We start from the raw sequence: 16,391 nt of genomic DNA on the forward strand, positions 1-16,391 counted from the left end.
TGGTACACAAAGGAATAAACAAGATAAAACCAGAGGAGATCAAATGAAGGAGTGAGAGACACGCTGGAGAGAGCAGGGAGCGTTCCTGCAGTGTGCTGCAGTTCAGAACCCAGGTGGGTGCTCCCTGTGCCCCAACACAACAGTGCAGAGGCTGGACAGAGCTCCTGGAGGTGAGGGGAGCCCTGCAGGGCTCTGCTGGCTTTGAAGGCATTTCTGGCAGAGACAGCACCGAGAGGATGCAGGAGAGGTCACAGTTCACTCCATGGCTTTACTCCTTACTCCTTCTCACTCCCACCACAGCACAAAGCCCTGGAGCCTCCCCCAGGGCTGTAACCCCTCCAGACAGAGGGACAGAGCAGAGGAACTGCCCCCAGAACACTCTCTGAAGGACAGGTGAACTCACAGCCTCCCAAGGACACTGCAGGGGGAACAGGAGTGCTCACACCTGACCCCACAGCTCCTGCATGCTCCATCCTCCCCATGGAAGCCCTGGAACCCATAACCCTGCCTGAACCATCGAGTGGTGTTTGGCTTTTACAGCAAAGAGCAGGAAACCAACAGCATGAACAGCAAGCCACACACCAGCCAAGCCCTCAGGGCTGTGCTGCTCTGATGAGGACACCAGCCAATGTCCCCTGACCTTGGGCACTGCTGTCCCTGCCATCGACACCCCAGAGTCACATTGGGCAGAGCAGGCAAGAGCCAAAATAGCCACGGGGCACGGGAAGAATTGATAAAAATACATCAGGACATTTGGAATTTATTTTCCAAAGAGAGTTCATTCAGGGAGGAGATTTTGCCTGGCCTTCCCAGTGTTTACTGGGATTTTTAGGCACCTAAATGGCTCCTCAAGGTCCCATTGACAATCAGCACCCACCTGTAAAGGGGAAATGAGCTTTTTCTCTCTGTGGCAGTTCTGTGAAGGGGAAACACTCCCTGGAACACTCAGGAGAGCTGTGCCTGGAAAGCACTGGGTGAATGTGGATGATTTGTGCCAAAAACATCCCAGAAAGGCAGAATGGCTGCAGGTCTGGCCACCTCCTCTAGGAACAGGCACAGCTGAGCCCTCGGCAGCAGGATTTTCTGAGAGACTGAAACCATCCCTGTGGCTGGAAGGGCTCAGTGCCTCCCAGCTGCTGCAGAACAGGCCCCTGGGGACACGCAGGAAACGCTGACCTGCTGGGATCTGACATTTCCAGGAGCAAAGCAATCCTTGGAGCCCCTAGAACCAACCCTGGAACAAACCCTGGAACAAACCCTCTGCCTCCTGCAGTGCTCCAGCTCTGCCCCCTCTGTCACTGCACTGGGGGACAGGCACCGACAGCCACCCAGGGGCTGAACTGCTCACCATGATCCTGCCAATAAAGGGCTGCTTTTGCAAAAAAAGCCCAGAAGTGACTTTTCAGCTTTGAGTGTTAAGTGCCTTTTTAGTCAGACCAGCTGTTCCTCTCCTCCAAGCTCTCTAGAAACCCTCTTTGGTTAATCCCATTGACTCCAATGATATCTGCTAATTGCATATTTCCCTGCAAATGAAGCCAGGCAACAACAAACCAATTGGAATCTGTGTACAGATTCCCACTGACAATCTTTGAGGCCAGACATCTTCCCTTACCTTTTCAGAAGGGAATTTGAGGAGGTCTAAGCTGTCCATGCTGTTCCTTTGGAGTCTCTTTGGCCTGGCTCCTGCAAAACAACACTCTCACATCAGGGGGGTGTCACCAACAGCACCAATGTCACACAGAGAGAACCCAAACCGCAGCAAATAATCTGCTCTGGTTAATTAGAAGTCAAAGGGATGGGGTGATGCAGCTGTGCTGGCCTTGAGATTCAAATGTGGGGTTTTTTCCCATTGTTTTGGGTCTTTTTAAAGCACTGTCACAGGGCTGTGTGAGGCTTTGGCTGTCAGGCTGCAGCCAGGTCACACCACGACCCTGATCTCAGACAAGGTCTCTGGAACTGAGAAGTTACAAACCTCACCCTAAACCACCAAAGTCATGGGACTAGCATTGAGAAAAATCATAACAAATAGACAATTTAATACATCTGTGGATTTTCTGCTTCATCATCATGTTTTTAACTGAAAGAATGTTTCTGGGATTCAACTTTGAGCTCTTCTCTATAGTCACAGAGGCTGGAAAACTAAGTGAAGGAGCAAATATTTTCTAACTATCATAGGCCCAGCCTTAAGGGGAACAAAATCTTGCCTTAAACCTGAAAGAGGCATCAAAACTTGGCAGGATTTATATTTATTTGAGATTTCATAAGATTTTGATTTTTGATTCCAACAACAACAGAGTGGGTGAAACACAGTTCAGCTGACTCCTGGTTTTCAAACGCTCTTTACCTCCAGAGTCTCCCCCTTCAGCCTGCTTCCAGCTGTTCCTGCCTTGCTGACAAACAGCCAGGATGTACCAAATGGCCCTGGGATGCTTTCACCATACCTGGGGAAGCTTCTGCCCTTCCCTGATTGTTTCTGAAGGCTCAGTTTAGCTGATCCCCATGTGACACCCCACTCCAGCAACACCACGCAGGGCAGAGCCCAAAACTCTCCCACAGCTCCTGTGACACCTTCCAAGCTCAAAGGGAAATCCTGGGGGAGGAATGATCCCCGTGCTGAGCCCTGAGAATGGAAACCAGGGAGCTTTGTGTGGTTCCTGCAGCAGCAATCTCCCAAACCCCACCACTGCCCAGCAGCACCAGCGTTCACTGCCCCTCTGAGCTCAGGGGACCATGGAGCTGCTCACTGGGCAAAATGAACAGGGAGAAGGCACAAAACTCACGAATCGAGGCTGGCTGAAAGCTGAGCATGGGGATGAAATGGAAAAAGGCTCCAGGGATTCCTGCAGCAGCACAGCCAGCCCAGCAGGGCTCCAGAGCTGTACCCAAACTGCACCAGCTCCAAGGACAGCAGTGCTTTGGAAAGCTCAGCTTCATAAGATGCAGGCTCAGATCAGCTGGAGCCTCACCGAGAGTCATGAACACTCATCACAGCTCAGCCATGAGAGACCTGAAGTTTGTGTCTGTGCCCCTCACCACCCTGAAGGGATTTACTGCTTGCAGCATCAAAGATTCCAATCAGCAGAACATTTCTGCACATTTCTCCTCTCTACTCCAAAAAGCACATTAACAGCAGCTTTGTTTTAAGGTGATTCATTACCAGGCTTTGAGTTCAGGGGGACTGACATCAGGGCTGGAGGTGGAGAACAGGCACTGATGTGAGTACACAGGAGAGCAGGAACACACGTCAGGAGGAGCAGTCGGCGTCTCCACCAAGCTCTACTCCTTCCACACAAAGCCAGGAGCCCACTGTCAGCAGCTCTGAACGCTTGTGTCAGAAAAGGCCTCAAAGATCTCAAATCCAACCAATTCCCACCCTGTCAACCAAATCAGAGCACTGAGTGCCACGTCCAGTCACTCCCTGAACACCTCCAGGGGTGGTGACTCCCCGGGCAGCCCCTTCTAATCCAACAACCTCATCCCTGAAGAAAATTCCCTTTGCTCCACCACATTCCCACCATCCTCAGCATGGAGGAGATGGCTGTGAGATGGGTGAAGGACTTTTGGGTGCTGCCCCATCGCTCAGGCAGGAGCTCGGCGAGGGGAAGGCAGCGCTGGGCTGTTCCCAGTGGCTCCCAGTTAAACACTGCTACAGCTGCTCGTGGCTTCCCTCACAATAACCCACAGCAGCAAAGTGGGTCTGGAGTAAAAGTCACCTACAAACACCTCATCAGAGGCAATTTTGGGTTTCAGAGATGAGCCCAGCCCCTGGAAGTGAGAGTGCGTCACGGCCCCGCTTAACAGCCACTTCCAGGAAAGCAAGAAAGCAGCAAAGTGTACCCAGTTAGATAAACACACATCATTTCCAGCTGTCTAAAGAGTCATTAATTACACACCTCCATCCTCAGGTGCTTTTGTGTGTTCCCAGAGCGCTGAACCGCTGGCCAGCAGCCATTAATCTCCAAGCAGAGAAAACCTGCCTCGTGTTAATTTAATAGACACAGGCGCTGAGTCCACCCCAGCACAACAACTCATCTCTTTCTCTTGTTCTGGTGCTGGTGGCCATCTGTGACTGTGTGGGGTTTACACACACTTGAGCTGAGAGAGGAAGAAGTTCAGAATCACAAAAAACTTTATCCAATTCAGCTGTTTCTTCCAGAGATCCCAGCCAGTGCTGGGGCCAGACGCTGTCCCTGCTCACCACCACTAGAACAAGCAGCATTAGGAGGGTCCCTATCACTCAGGGCTACAAGAAACTGGATCCACACCTGCAGCAACTCCCACCAGACAAGTGGGACCTTCTCCCCTTCTCATCCCACACATCCTCATCCACCTTCCAGGAGAGCAGAGCTTTCCATACTCACGAGTGTCCCACGACAGGAGTCCCGCTAACTTTCTGTCTCCATTCCCTCAGATGGCTCCAGGTGTAACTTCCAGCCTCTCCCAACTTATTCTCCCCAGAAATACCTGCAGCACCACTTAATGCTCAGCCAAAGCTGAGCTCTGCCTCCTTCTCCCCAGAGCTGCTCCACAGCAGCAGCCGGGGATGTGAAGGATTGAGCAGCTGAAAACCCAGGTCTGTTCCTCTGGAAGGTTTTTTTCCCCCTCTCTCTCTCTCCAGCATTTATTGGCATGTTTACCAAGGCTGCTGCAGAGTAATGGAAAACCTCAGGGGCCTTTCTAAATGCTCTCTCTGTCTTGGAGGTTTACTGAGGTCTCAAAGAGAGCAAGTTGAAACCTTCTTGTGAACATCAGCTGAGCAACGCTCCTGACTGGCTGCATTCATGCCCTGTTTTCCTGGAGCTCCTGGGATGTTGCTCTTCTCACTTCTCAGGGGTGTTGTTCCTTTTTTAAATATTTTTTTTCAAAATCTCTTTCTCCTCCCCCTCTGTGATCTCAACAGCACCATGAACCAAGGGGATTTTTTAAAATTTTTTTTTTTTTTCAACTTTTTGCTTTTGCAATTTGGTTGGTGAGGCGAGTTTAACGGATTTCACATTCTTGTCTTTAACCTGCAGCCACGGAGAACACAAGGAAGTTTTATCAGGGATGGTGATGGGATCATCTCAAGGAAAGGAGCACCAGGACAAGCTGGGCAAACAGAGCTTTGTTTTTCCATGGACAGGCTCCATCTCCAAGAGATTGGAGTTGACAAGATGGAGCTGAAGATGTGGAGCAGGGACTCAGGGAGCCCTGGCAGGAGCTCTCATCAAGCTGCCATGTGCTTTGATCACCCCAGCTCCGGGAGCTGCCGCCTCCCTCCCGCTTCCAGCCGGAGCAGCAGAGCAGGGCCCCCATCCCAGACACAGCCCCAGCTCCAGGACTGCAACTGGGAACACTCTGGATCCCTCTGGGGGCTGTGCCAGAGCAGGCAGAATTCAACCTGACAGGACTCCACGGAAAACCAGCGGGGAAAGGTTGTGGAGCCAACATCAGCCGGCGCTGCCTGCAGCGCTCTGCTCCCCACAGAACGTGGGCTGGGCACCCCAAACAACACAACAAAGCCAGCATCAGGACTTGCTGCAGTCACATGAAAAGGTCATTTCCCCCGTACCTGCATTAACCAAGACACTGACCTGGCTTTTGGGCGACTTCTCGCAGCCCTGGCCAGTGCCTCCCCCATCTGTACAGACCCAAACCTTGATTCTGGCAGACAAGTCTAAATATTGCTCAAGATAATTAAATCAGAGCAGCCAGCCAGTTGTTTGGGGTGGAATGCTGGTCTGGAAACCCTTCCCAGCTCCGAAGTGACAGTGGAGATACGGTCCAGTGCTCCCAGAGCATCTCAAATCATACGCTGCTGACATCTAATCAGGGGAGCTCTGTCAGCCTCGTGCTCCATTATTACAGCAAAGCTCTTCACGAGGGAAGGGGGAGGGGGAAAACAAGCACAGCAGCAGGAAAAGAAAGGAGGAAAAAAAAACCCAAAGCAGCCTCCAGTAGGACAAGCATCTCGTTTAAGGCTTTAATTAGTCTTCAAACACATAATGGGTTCTGGCACTATAAATCCACTTGACCTCTATTATTGTCAGCACTCGCCTGATAAATGGTGGCATTTGTTTTCCCAGTTGCTACTGGGGTAGAACAATACTTTTCTCTAAATAGAGAAAGCAAATAATATCAGTTATTTACGATGACTGGGCCATAAAATGCTGGTGCCAAGCTGTTGTGTGCCCATCCATGGGAAGGACCATCTGCTTATCCTGGTCCTGCAGGCAGGGAAGGACCAGGGAATCCCAACAGCTCTGGGTCCTTCCCTGCCTGAGAATCCAGAATTGGGAGCCACAAGGGCAGGAATGATCCCTTCTCTGCTGGGAGGCACTGAGGATCTACAGAGCACAAACAAATCTCAATCTCCCAACAGCCCCCAAGCACAACAAAACCCTGCTCCAGGAACAAGGATCCTGCAGCTTTCTCCTCTGTGGAAAACTGTTCCTTTAAAAAAGCTGCACACAATATGTGGCAATAAAGAGAAGTTCCCTCTGCATCAAGTGGCTCGTCTGGCTGCTCTGGCAGAAGATGCTCTGTGTTTGTGTCACCTGAGTTCTGCATCTCCACAATCCAGTCTGACAGCTGAGCAAAGGGCTGAAAACAGAAATAACAGCAATGCTGCACATCCACACAGCACCCAGAGCCCTGGGGGTGTGCTGACTGCACTCAGGGCGAGCAGCTGGCACAGAGGCTCCTCAGATGGGGAATGAGGAGATCCTCTGGATCACTGGCCAAAGAGCCCTCAACATCACATGGAAGAAGTAAAACCTGGAAAAAGAGTCCTCACTGCAGGCAGAAATGGCACAAGGGAGCTACTTTTGTTCTTATTTGTTATTTATTTCCCCCAGTAGGAGTAAACTCAATGTAGGAAAGCTGCAGCCCTGGAGTACAAGGGGATCTTATTTGTAGTCTTACAGCTCTGAGTAATTGCTGTGGTGTTGGGCTCATCTTTGATTTCAGTATTCCCCCAGATGCGCAATAGGCATCAGCTTTTCTCTAACCAAGGGTGATTTGCAAATAACACATTGGCAATTTGGGTCAAAGAATGAAATATTTAGGAGGGGTATTTGCAGAAAACACTGAGCACCCAACCCTGAAACACTTGACAAATAGAAGCCTTGGAGGTTGTGGGAAGGCTGGGCCATGTCAGGCACAGCCTCCTGTAACCACAACCCCCCAGGCAATCGTCTGCTTCAGAGAGGAACAGTTGTGGGGACAGAAGGATCTTCTGGGAGATAAACTGAACTGGGTGGAGCAGGCTGGGAGGAGCTCATAACCCCAGGGCCAATTCAAGAGAACCGTGATGGACTTGGCAGCAACACCTGGCTTGCTTCTAAGGGCAGGATTTTCCCTGCCAGGACACAGCAGAGTCTCATGACCTCCCACCATCCATTACCAGCTCGTGTTGAACGAGCAGAGATCAAAAGCAGAGTTTAGCTAGAAAGTGACACACAATAATTAACGGGGCCACATCTCCAGCAGCCAGACAAGCCCAAGGACACGATTTTGTCCTCCAGACTGACTCAGGGAGGGCAGAGAAGGAACAACCACGTGCCAGCTTAGCAGCCATCAAACACCCACAGTAAAATCCTCTGAAGAAGAGGGGGAATGTACTTGATCCCTCCTCCTGGGTGCTGCTGTGAGCAGCCACCAGCTCCCAGCAGCTCCTGGCACACGCTGCCCATGCTGGACTGGCATCCTCAGCTCTGCCAGGTGTTTTTGTAAGCCAAGGTTGGATGTCCAAGGATTTGTCCCTTCCAGGGAAAGAGGATGGTCCTGAGGTCACCCAAGAGATTGCAGGGACTCTGCTGAGGGTCTGGCCTTGCCCTGCTCAGAGAAATGCCAAAGCAGACTGTGGCTGTGCATAAAGTTTTAAGTGAGAAAAAGGAATTCTAGCTGGGCAAGAAAGAACTTCCTTCTTGTTTCTTGCTCTGTGCTGCATTAAAGGTACAGCAAGCAGAGGAATCCTGCTCCTGAAGGCAATGCTGTGCTGTTGGACACAGCAGCATCACAGCCACAGCATTTCCTGGACAGCAGCCACCAAGGGAAACTGCCTGGGGAAGGTGCACTCAGGATCCAGACAGCACAGCAGAGCTGGGAGTGCTGCTGGAGCCTGCAACTGCAGCCAAAGGGAACTTCAGCCTTCCCAAAACCAATGGCTTCCAAAACGTTCTCCCTCCCCACAATAAGGGATTTAATCTTGATTGAATGGATGGCTTTGGCACAGGGCACGTTGTGCCTCCTCTGCCACAGGCTTCGGGAATTGGCCTGTTCCTCATCCTCTTTTCCAGCACTTGCCATCTTCCCTGGCATCAAGGTAAAACAAATTTCAGTAGCACAACATCATCTTCTCCAGTCCTGGAGCATTTCCCCTGCTGTGAGCCAAGAACTCCTGCTGTACTTTACACTGATGCTGGGAAGGAGGTTCATGTACACAGCAAGATGAGAGAGGAACATTAAACACTTGGGAAGAGTATTTTAAAACTTCCTAAAGCCAATACTGGGGCAGCCTGAAGTGAGTGCTAAATTACTGAGTTTAAAATCCAAATGACTCAGAGGTTCAACCCCCCCATCAGTGCTGCTGGAATGATTTAACAGCTGTAACAGCAGAGGATTCAGAAAGAACTCATTATAATGAAGAGGCATCTTTGAGAAGTCCTGGATCTTCACTCCAGCATGCCCCTGTGGAAGCAGCTCTCCTGTCCCTCCTGCCCTGCTCCCTGAAGGGCCACCACAGACAGCTCTTGGACACCTTCCTGCAGGCACATGGGAATATCTGCCTCAGCTCTCCCTCTGAGCACCTGCTGGAGCACAACAAAGCCACCAGACCACCAACCCTTTCCTCCACTTGGACAGAAGCCACTCTGCTTCTCCAGCACCTCATCCATCACCCCCTGCATCAGCAGGTACAATTAACCAGCACAGCCTCGGGCTTTCATTTCCACAATGAAAAAAAAAGGCTGAGCTGCAGCCCATCAGCTCCTGGGAAAAATCAAATAGAGCTGGGGATATTTAATATTAAGCACTTTCAACTGCTGCACTTTCTCAGTGTGCCTGGTGAGCACGGGCAGGTTCCCTGCTGGGGATGTGACCCCGACTCTGCCCCAGGGAAGGCAAATGCTTCCCAGACAGTGAAATCACAGCCTGAGGGAGCAGGGCTGGCCCACTGTCAGCAAGATGCTGCTCACACACGGCCACATCTCTCAGCTGACAGTTTTCTGCAGGAGGATTGAGCAAACTGCAGGGAAGGAAGATCCCTGTCCCTGGGCAGCATCCCAGCCCCATGCACAGGCTGGCAGGGGGAGCAGCATCACCACCTCCCTGCTTACATCAGCAGAGGGATGGTCAATCCTGCCTATTTTATCAGCCCTAAACACTTTTTAGGTACTTCAAAGATATTTAAAGCAAGCAAACAAACAAAAACAAACAGGCTGGAAAACATAAAAGCAGATTTCTATTCCAGTCTGATTGATCCAAGGGTTCAAAGATTCCTGTGAAGAGAGGAGCTCAGAACTGCATCAAGAATGCAGAGCCCCACAATCAAAGCCCCCCAGAGCTGAGCAGTGCTCAGGAAGGAGTGGGGTGAAGGAGAGGGGTTTTGTGCCCATTGCCTCACAGGGGGATGAGCATTCCCAGAGTGGAGCCTCTGGAACCCCGAACAAACAGAGCAGCCTCTGCATTTCTCAGCAGGAGAGGAGCAGAAAGGGGAAGCCAGGCTCATTCTTTGACCCAAATAAGCTTATTCCAGCCTTGGTTAGAGAAAAGCTGATGCCCATTGCAGGTGTGGGGGGAAACTGAAATCAAGGACGTGCCCAACATCACAGCAATTCCTCAGAGCTGGAAGATCACTCTGTACTCCAGGACTGCAACTTCCCACACTGGGTTTGCTCCCAGCCAGGCTCAGGGCTGAGTCCCTCCCTGTCCCCAGAGCCCAGCACAGCAGGGCAGTGGCGTCTGTGCTCTGCCAGCAGCTCTGGAAGCATCCCCATGCCAACGCCTCCTGCAACACCTGCAGCCCTCCCCACCCACCCCCAGCTGCCAGCAGAGGTTGCAGAGTGTCTCCTGCCACTGCTGCTGCCAGTGGCTGATGGCTGAGGCTGATGAGCTGCTGAAAGCACCAGGAGAGCAGCCTAGAGTCAGTTCTCACTGTGGAGAGTACAGGGGGTGCCCAGACCTCCATCCCCTGGGTGATCCCTGTCCCTGTGCTCCCCTCCCAGCTGGCAGGATCAGCATCCCCAGACCTGATTTCCTCTCCCAGGGCAGGCACTGACTCCAGGATGGGAGCAGGAAGGGTCAGCTCAGTGCTCCTGACCCACGCTGGGAACAGGCAGCTCCTCAAGGATGCTGCAGCTTCTCGTCTGGAAAAGGGCACCAGCGCTGTCTGTCTGCACCCCAGGACATCTCCCAGTGCTGCTTCTTGCCCTGGCTGCCTTCACCCCTAAAAACAACCCTGTGGAGCCACAGAAAAGTCCTTCACTCCTCTCCAAAGGCAAAGCCTACCAGTACTCTTAGCTTGCAGTGTGTGAAAGGAGATTTATTCAGGGCCACATTTTTGGTTGTTTGGAGAAGCAAACCCAGCCCCTGTTTATTTACTTCGTGTTCCAGCTCCTCTCCAGCTTCCTTCAGTTTGTTGCTTTAAGCTCTGTGTGTTTGCGTTTCTCAACAAGGTCGCTGCTTTCACAAGACTTCTGCAGCACTGCCCCACTTCCCCGGCCTCCAGCTTTGTCTTCTGACATCCAAATACTCTCAGAATATTAATTAAAATCATGAAGAGCTCAGCAAGGGCAGCAGAGGAAAACATCAGGCACTCCTTCCACCCCCAGAGCCCAGGGAAGGGCAGTGCCCAAGCCATAAAAGCATAATTACTTCTGTAACCTGTGAAGGACATCACAGTGAAAACCTGGCTCAGCCTTTGCTATGAAGCTCTACCTGCTTGATCAAAGTGAGGGTTTATCACATGCCTGCCTTATCAGAGGATTTTAGCATCCTTAGGAATATGCAGGCATTTTGTAACCTTAAGCAGGAAAAAGAATCTGAATGGGAAAAAGGAAATGGAAAGCTCTCCTCACCACGAGATTTGTCAGCATCAAAAGGCATGGCTGGTTCAGAAGTCAGCTTGAATCTCAACTCTCTCACCTGCTTCCTATTACAGAAGCAGATGTTCCTCTGGCTGTAAATTGCTGCTATTAATAATATAAATAATTATGCTCTTCTAATCATTTAATAGGTGCACAGGAGGGTACCAAAATTTCTGGCTGGCATTAAATACATCTCCATTCCCTCAAGGGCTCAGGGACACACTGGTGGCCTCTCATTCTCCACTGAAGTTTGGAGTAAGAGCTGAGGCTGGGATAAAAGCTAAGGAGAAGAAGTCAGGCTCCTCTGCACATCTCCCTGTGACAGTGCCAGCACCTTCCCCACCTGTGAAGCCCTGAGAGCTCAGCCAGGTGTGATCTCACACTCCCTGCCTGTGGCCCCAACCCACCAACACAGAGCTGATTTTTACCTCCCCAGCAGATTCCCAGGACCTGGAGAGGGGAAATCCTGCTCTCCAAGATCCCTCTCTCCCTGCACTGCAAATCTCAGTTGTTTGCTGGTGTTCCTCCCAGAACACTTTGTCCTTCTCTCGACAAACAGCCCCAGCCCTGGGAATGTGAGCAAGGACACCATGGATTAACGGGGTCACTGCAAACTCCAGAACTCTGCCTGCAGCTGCTCAGCCCTTTCCCAGCCTCCAGGGATCACACACACAGACCTGCACGGCTCTGTCAGACAACAGAGACATCACTGCTGGCTCCAGATGTTAGCACAGCACATCTGGATCTCCCGAGGGCAGTGAGCAGCCCACGGGCCACATCCACCCTTCCCTCTGACCCAGGCACTGCACCAACGTTGAGGTTCATCTCCGCTTCCCCTTTCACAACAAAGTAACCTGCCAGAAGGAAGCCCCTGAGGAGACACCAGGAATGAGTTCTGCAGGAGTTACAAAGTGGGGATGACGTGCAGAGGGAGGCTGGGGAAGCTGCTGTACCCTCACAGCGTTTGAGGCAACAGCTCAGCTCCAATGGGGCACGGCAGGACACGCTGGCTCCCTCAGCACAACTCCATTTCCCAGGAAAAGCTCCAGCACTGACGTAGCAGGTTATGCCTGGGAGATCAATACGAGCACAAACGCACAGCCAGCCTCTCCTTCCCCTCCCAGGGCACCGTGCCTCAGCCCCAGCATCGTCCTCTCCACGTCAGTGCTACCAACAGGGAATGTGCCAGTGCCAACAAGGTCATATTTAATCACTGGACACCTCCTGGGATGCACTTGGTGTGAATTAATAAGTCTGCCCCAGCACGGAGCTGCCAGCTGGAAGTGCCCATGCCAGGCACCCACCCGTGCCTGCAGCAGGTCCAGGACAGTCCCCAAGCCAGGCTGGCAGCACTGTGGTGACGTGTCTGTGCTACCCTGCTCCCTGGCACAGTGACTCAGGGCCCAGAAAAGCCACTCTGGTTGCTGGGACCAAGTCTCCACGTTCAGCACTGCTGCTCACCAAGGGTGAGATGTCACCCAGTGCGTGCTGCTGGTCCCACCCCGCCTCCAGCCCATGCCCTGGGCTTGGAACTGGGTGCTAATCAGAACAAGAGCAGCCAAAAATCCCTCTCTGCTAACACTCAAATCAGTGAGAAGAGCCCTGCAGAGCTTTAAAAGATACAAAAGCCAGTTTGCTGAGTGGCACGTGGAATTCCATTCCCAATGCAGATTAATTCCATTAACTCCTTCTGTGCCCTTTTTTGGGGATCCTTCCCTGCCTCTGCAGCTTGTGGAAAGCACAGGGTGAGCACATCACAGTCCTCTTTGTGGTGAAGGCACTCCACAGCCTCACTCTGCTCTAGCATTTGTATTTCCTGCCCACCTGCAAACCCCACCCCACACCACGTAACCCCTGAGACTTCCCAATGCCACCAAAATGCCAGGAACTCACCTTGTGCCTCATAGCCAGAGTAGGGATGAGCTGCACCCATGTCCTCCTCCCCGGGGCCCAAGCCAAGGGCTGCCCTGAGCTGGGCCATGTTCACCTGAGCCGTCAGCTCCCCACTCCTGTCCCCGATCTGCAGCAGGAAAACCAACAGGGCAGTGGTTAAAGGCATGGGGTGCTCCAAGCAAACAGCCCCCAGCCAGGGGTGTGTCAGTCCCACCCCAAAATCAAACACAGACACAGCCAAAAAGGGCTTGGAGACACCCGAGAGACCCCACAGCTCTCCAGAACTATTCCCCAGTGATCATTTGGGAAAGGGCCTGTGCTTGCCGTGCTGCACCTCCAAACACAGCTCAGTGCAGGGAACTGAGAGGGCTCAGCTCACCCACTGCTACAGAACAGAGCCTGCAGCTGCAGGTCTGGGCTGTCCTGTAGCCACACATGGCTTGGCAGGGAGCCCTGGAGCTGCCAGCCCCCTTCCCCAAGGATTTCCATAGTTACGGAGCACCAGACACCCCGCTGCCATCAGCCACCACGTGGGCAGTGGCACACCAGGGCCCCGAAAGCCTTCTCTGCTGGCTCAGAGCCATACAACTTCAAGTTGTTCCTAGTGATCTACCCACACAATGCTCCAAAAAATCTTTTAGAAGTCCACATTTTTCCCGATTCCCACCTCTCGCTGGCCTGAGGCCAAGGAAAGCGATGTTACGTGTTTGGGAAGAGATCTGTCCCACAGCTCCTGCTACCTAAAATGAGGAGTTCTAGGACACAGTGCCAGATTCTCCTCGAAGTTTAACCAGACCAGAGAATGGCTGTGCTGCACATCACCAGCAGACACAGAGAGGTCACCCAGGAACAGCCCCTGATCTTCAGAGGAAGAGCAGCCAGTGTGACAGAGAAGACCTTGGCTGCTCCCCTGGAGAGGCCTGACTCCTGTTAAATGCCTGGCAACAGCTCCTTTGTGTCCCCTGCCACAGACTGCAGCATGGAACAAAACCATAAATCCCCACATTATTTATGACAAAGCCCCAAGCGCCAGTAAAGGGAGGCAGATCAAAGGGCTTATCACCAGGCATAAATCCCCCTGCCAATTACAGGAGATTTGCTGTTGACATCATCTCCAGAGAAATTACTGTGTCCATGTTAGGTCTTACAGTCCTTGATGCTCAATTATTAAGTGCTTCCCTGACTTCCACTCGTTTCAGATCATCTCCAAAGCCCTATTAACAACCAAGAACAGACGGGCAGGACGATGACCCGGGGCAGGACCTGCCTCACACACCACAGCAGAGCCCTGTTTTCTGCCCTCAGCCTCCCAGGAGCTGCTCTCTGAGATGACAGAAGCACTCCAGAGCAGTGTCCTAGAGCTGGGGCAGCTCCCAAGGCTTTTAGGTACGTGTCCTTTATTCCAGTGGGATTTTGTGAGTAACCTCTGATCAACCTGCAGCAGCTTCCAGTGGTTCCCTGAGCTGGTTTCGTTTGGATTCAAATGCCACCATTAGATTTTTGTTGGCATGAAGGTGAAGGGAAGTGAGTTATGAACATCAGTGTGAAAAGGTTGAATTCCACAAGGTTTCTCCTGGCCAAAATCCTGCTGCTTGTGGAAGGGACAGTCTCTGCACTGCTCCATAATTCCTGATGGGGGGACTTCAGCAGCCACCTGCCATGAGGAACCCACTCCTGGCACAGCTGGAGCCACAGCCAGCTCCCTGGAATGACAACACTGGGAGCCCCCACCCTGCTGGGTCTCCCCTCCACCCCCAAAAGGCCCCTGGACCACCCCTGATCCTCCCGTGGCCCCTCAGCTGATGTCTGGCTCTGAGGACTCAGCCCCAGCCTGAGCAGAGCTGGGAAAGTTAATGTGTCCTAAAATGTACAGGACCAAAGAACAGTATTTCTTCTGTGTGTCTGATAAGTATAATTAAATCTGTAATTAGGCTGCTGTGTCAGCCCTACTCAGAGATTTAGCCAACCTAATAAGACAGGCAGGAGAACACCCAGCACACTTACATATGGTGATTTCAATTAGTGCTTCAAGAGGGCAATTTCTTCATCTGGGGAAGACTAAAGAGGCCACAGCCGATTTCCTCAACACACTGGGAAGAGCAAACAATGGAATTCTGGCTTTCTGCACTTCTGAGCCACCTGAAAATGGCAGGAAAGCTGCAGACAGCTGGGCAAGGCCAAGGTGAAACCAGAGCAGCACACACAGCACCCCAAAGGGGGTGGCTGTGGCACAGGGCTGGCTGCAGGCTGTGTGCATCCAGGGCCAGCATCCACTGCAGCAGGACACTCAGCTGGAATCTCCCTGTGCTCAGCAAAGTGGGATCTTACAGACTGGAGACCGAGAGGCACCCAAGGGCCTTCACACCTGCTGGGTGCACAACACCTTGGCCAGCCAGCAGACAAGTGCCCAGGTCCTTTCTCACCCAGAACATTGGTTAAGAGCAAAGTACAGCTCACATTTGTTGTAATTAAGGGGAAGGCTGGGAACCTCCCATCAAAAGAGCATTTTCCAGCCAAGCTCTGCAGTTCCTGAGAACACCACTGAAACAGCACAGAGAGAAGGGCTTTCCAGAGCAGTGACAGCAAGGTAACTGCATTCATAAAACTTACTGGCATGAAACAGTCATGCTCTCACCAGGGGTCACAGGTCCCCTCTGATGTGCACCAGCTTCTCTTACCTCTTGGGAGATTTCAAGATGTTTCCTTGCAAAGTGCAAAGCCTGTTCGTGGCTCCCCAGGGACACGTAGGCATTTCCCAGACTCCAGCAGGCTCTTCCTTCTCCCACCCTGCAGAACAGGAAACTGTCAAACCACAGAAATGCTGGGCAAAGCCCAGCAGGGCCTTCAGGAGAGCCTGACAGCCAGGCTCCCTGCCCTGCTTCCACCTCCACAAAGGCTCCACACTGGAAAACTTGGAGTGCTGGACATCTTAAACTCTTCTTACACTGGGGATGAACATCAGCCTGGGAAGCAGGACTGGCCACAGTGACAAAATGTAAGCACTGCAGCAAGGCCCAGGGTGGTTTGGCTTCACTGGTGAGCAGCAGCCCACGAGCTCCTGCCCAGCTCCCACCTGACACAAGCAGGGTTCCTCTCCAGAGCAGCACAGAGAGAATGCAACATCCAGCTCTGGTTCCTCTCCAGAGCTGCACAGAGAGAATGCAACATCCAGCTCTGGTTCCTCTCCAGAGCTGCACAGAGAGAATGCAACATCCAGCTCTGGTTCCTTTCCAGAGCTGCACAGAGAGAATGCAACATCCAGCTCTGGCTCATCAGCAGCCCAGAGCTGAACCAGCAAGGAGAGAACACTGCAGGCAGGCACCAGCTCCAGCTGAGCCCCAGCACTGCATCAGCAGGGTGAGCTCACAGCATCGAGCTGCACCCAACAAAGGACAGGGACAGATGTCCACGAGGTCTCCAGGGCACTGCTGC

General features: G+C 52.3%; 1 protein-coding gene across 5 annotated transcripts in view; it reads right to left on the minus strand.

Moving 5' to 3' along the window:
- GPSM1 (G protein signaling modulator 1) overlaps positions 1-16,391 on the minus strand; it is a 68,426-nt gene that overhangs the window by 21,853 nt on the left and 30,182 nt on the right. For all 5 annotated transcript variants that reach the window (XM_086858611.1, XM_086858612.1, XM_086858613.1 and 2 more), the window contains 3 exons: positions 15,638-15,746; positions 12,960-13,086; positions 1,613-1,683 (listed from right to left, as the gene is read on the minus strand). In XM_086858611.1, coding sequence (XP_086714737.1) covers positions 1,613-1,683; positions 12,960-13,086; positions 15,638-15,746 — 307 coding nt within the window. The remainder of the gene's footprint in view (positions 1-1,612; positions 1,684-12,959; positions 13,087-15,637; positions 15,747-16,391) is intronic.

Source organism: Cyanistes caeruleus, chromosome 20, assembly GCF_971803275.1.
Source record: "Cyanistes caeruleus chromosome 20, bCyaCae1.hap1.1, whole genome shotgun sequence".
NCBI lineage: Eukaryota > Metazoa > Chordata > Aves > Passeriformes > Paridae > Cyanistes > Cyanistes caeruleus.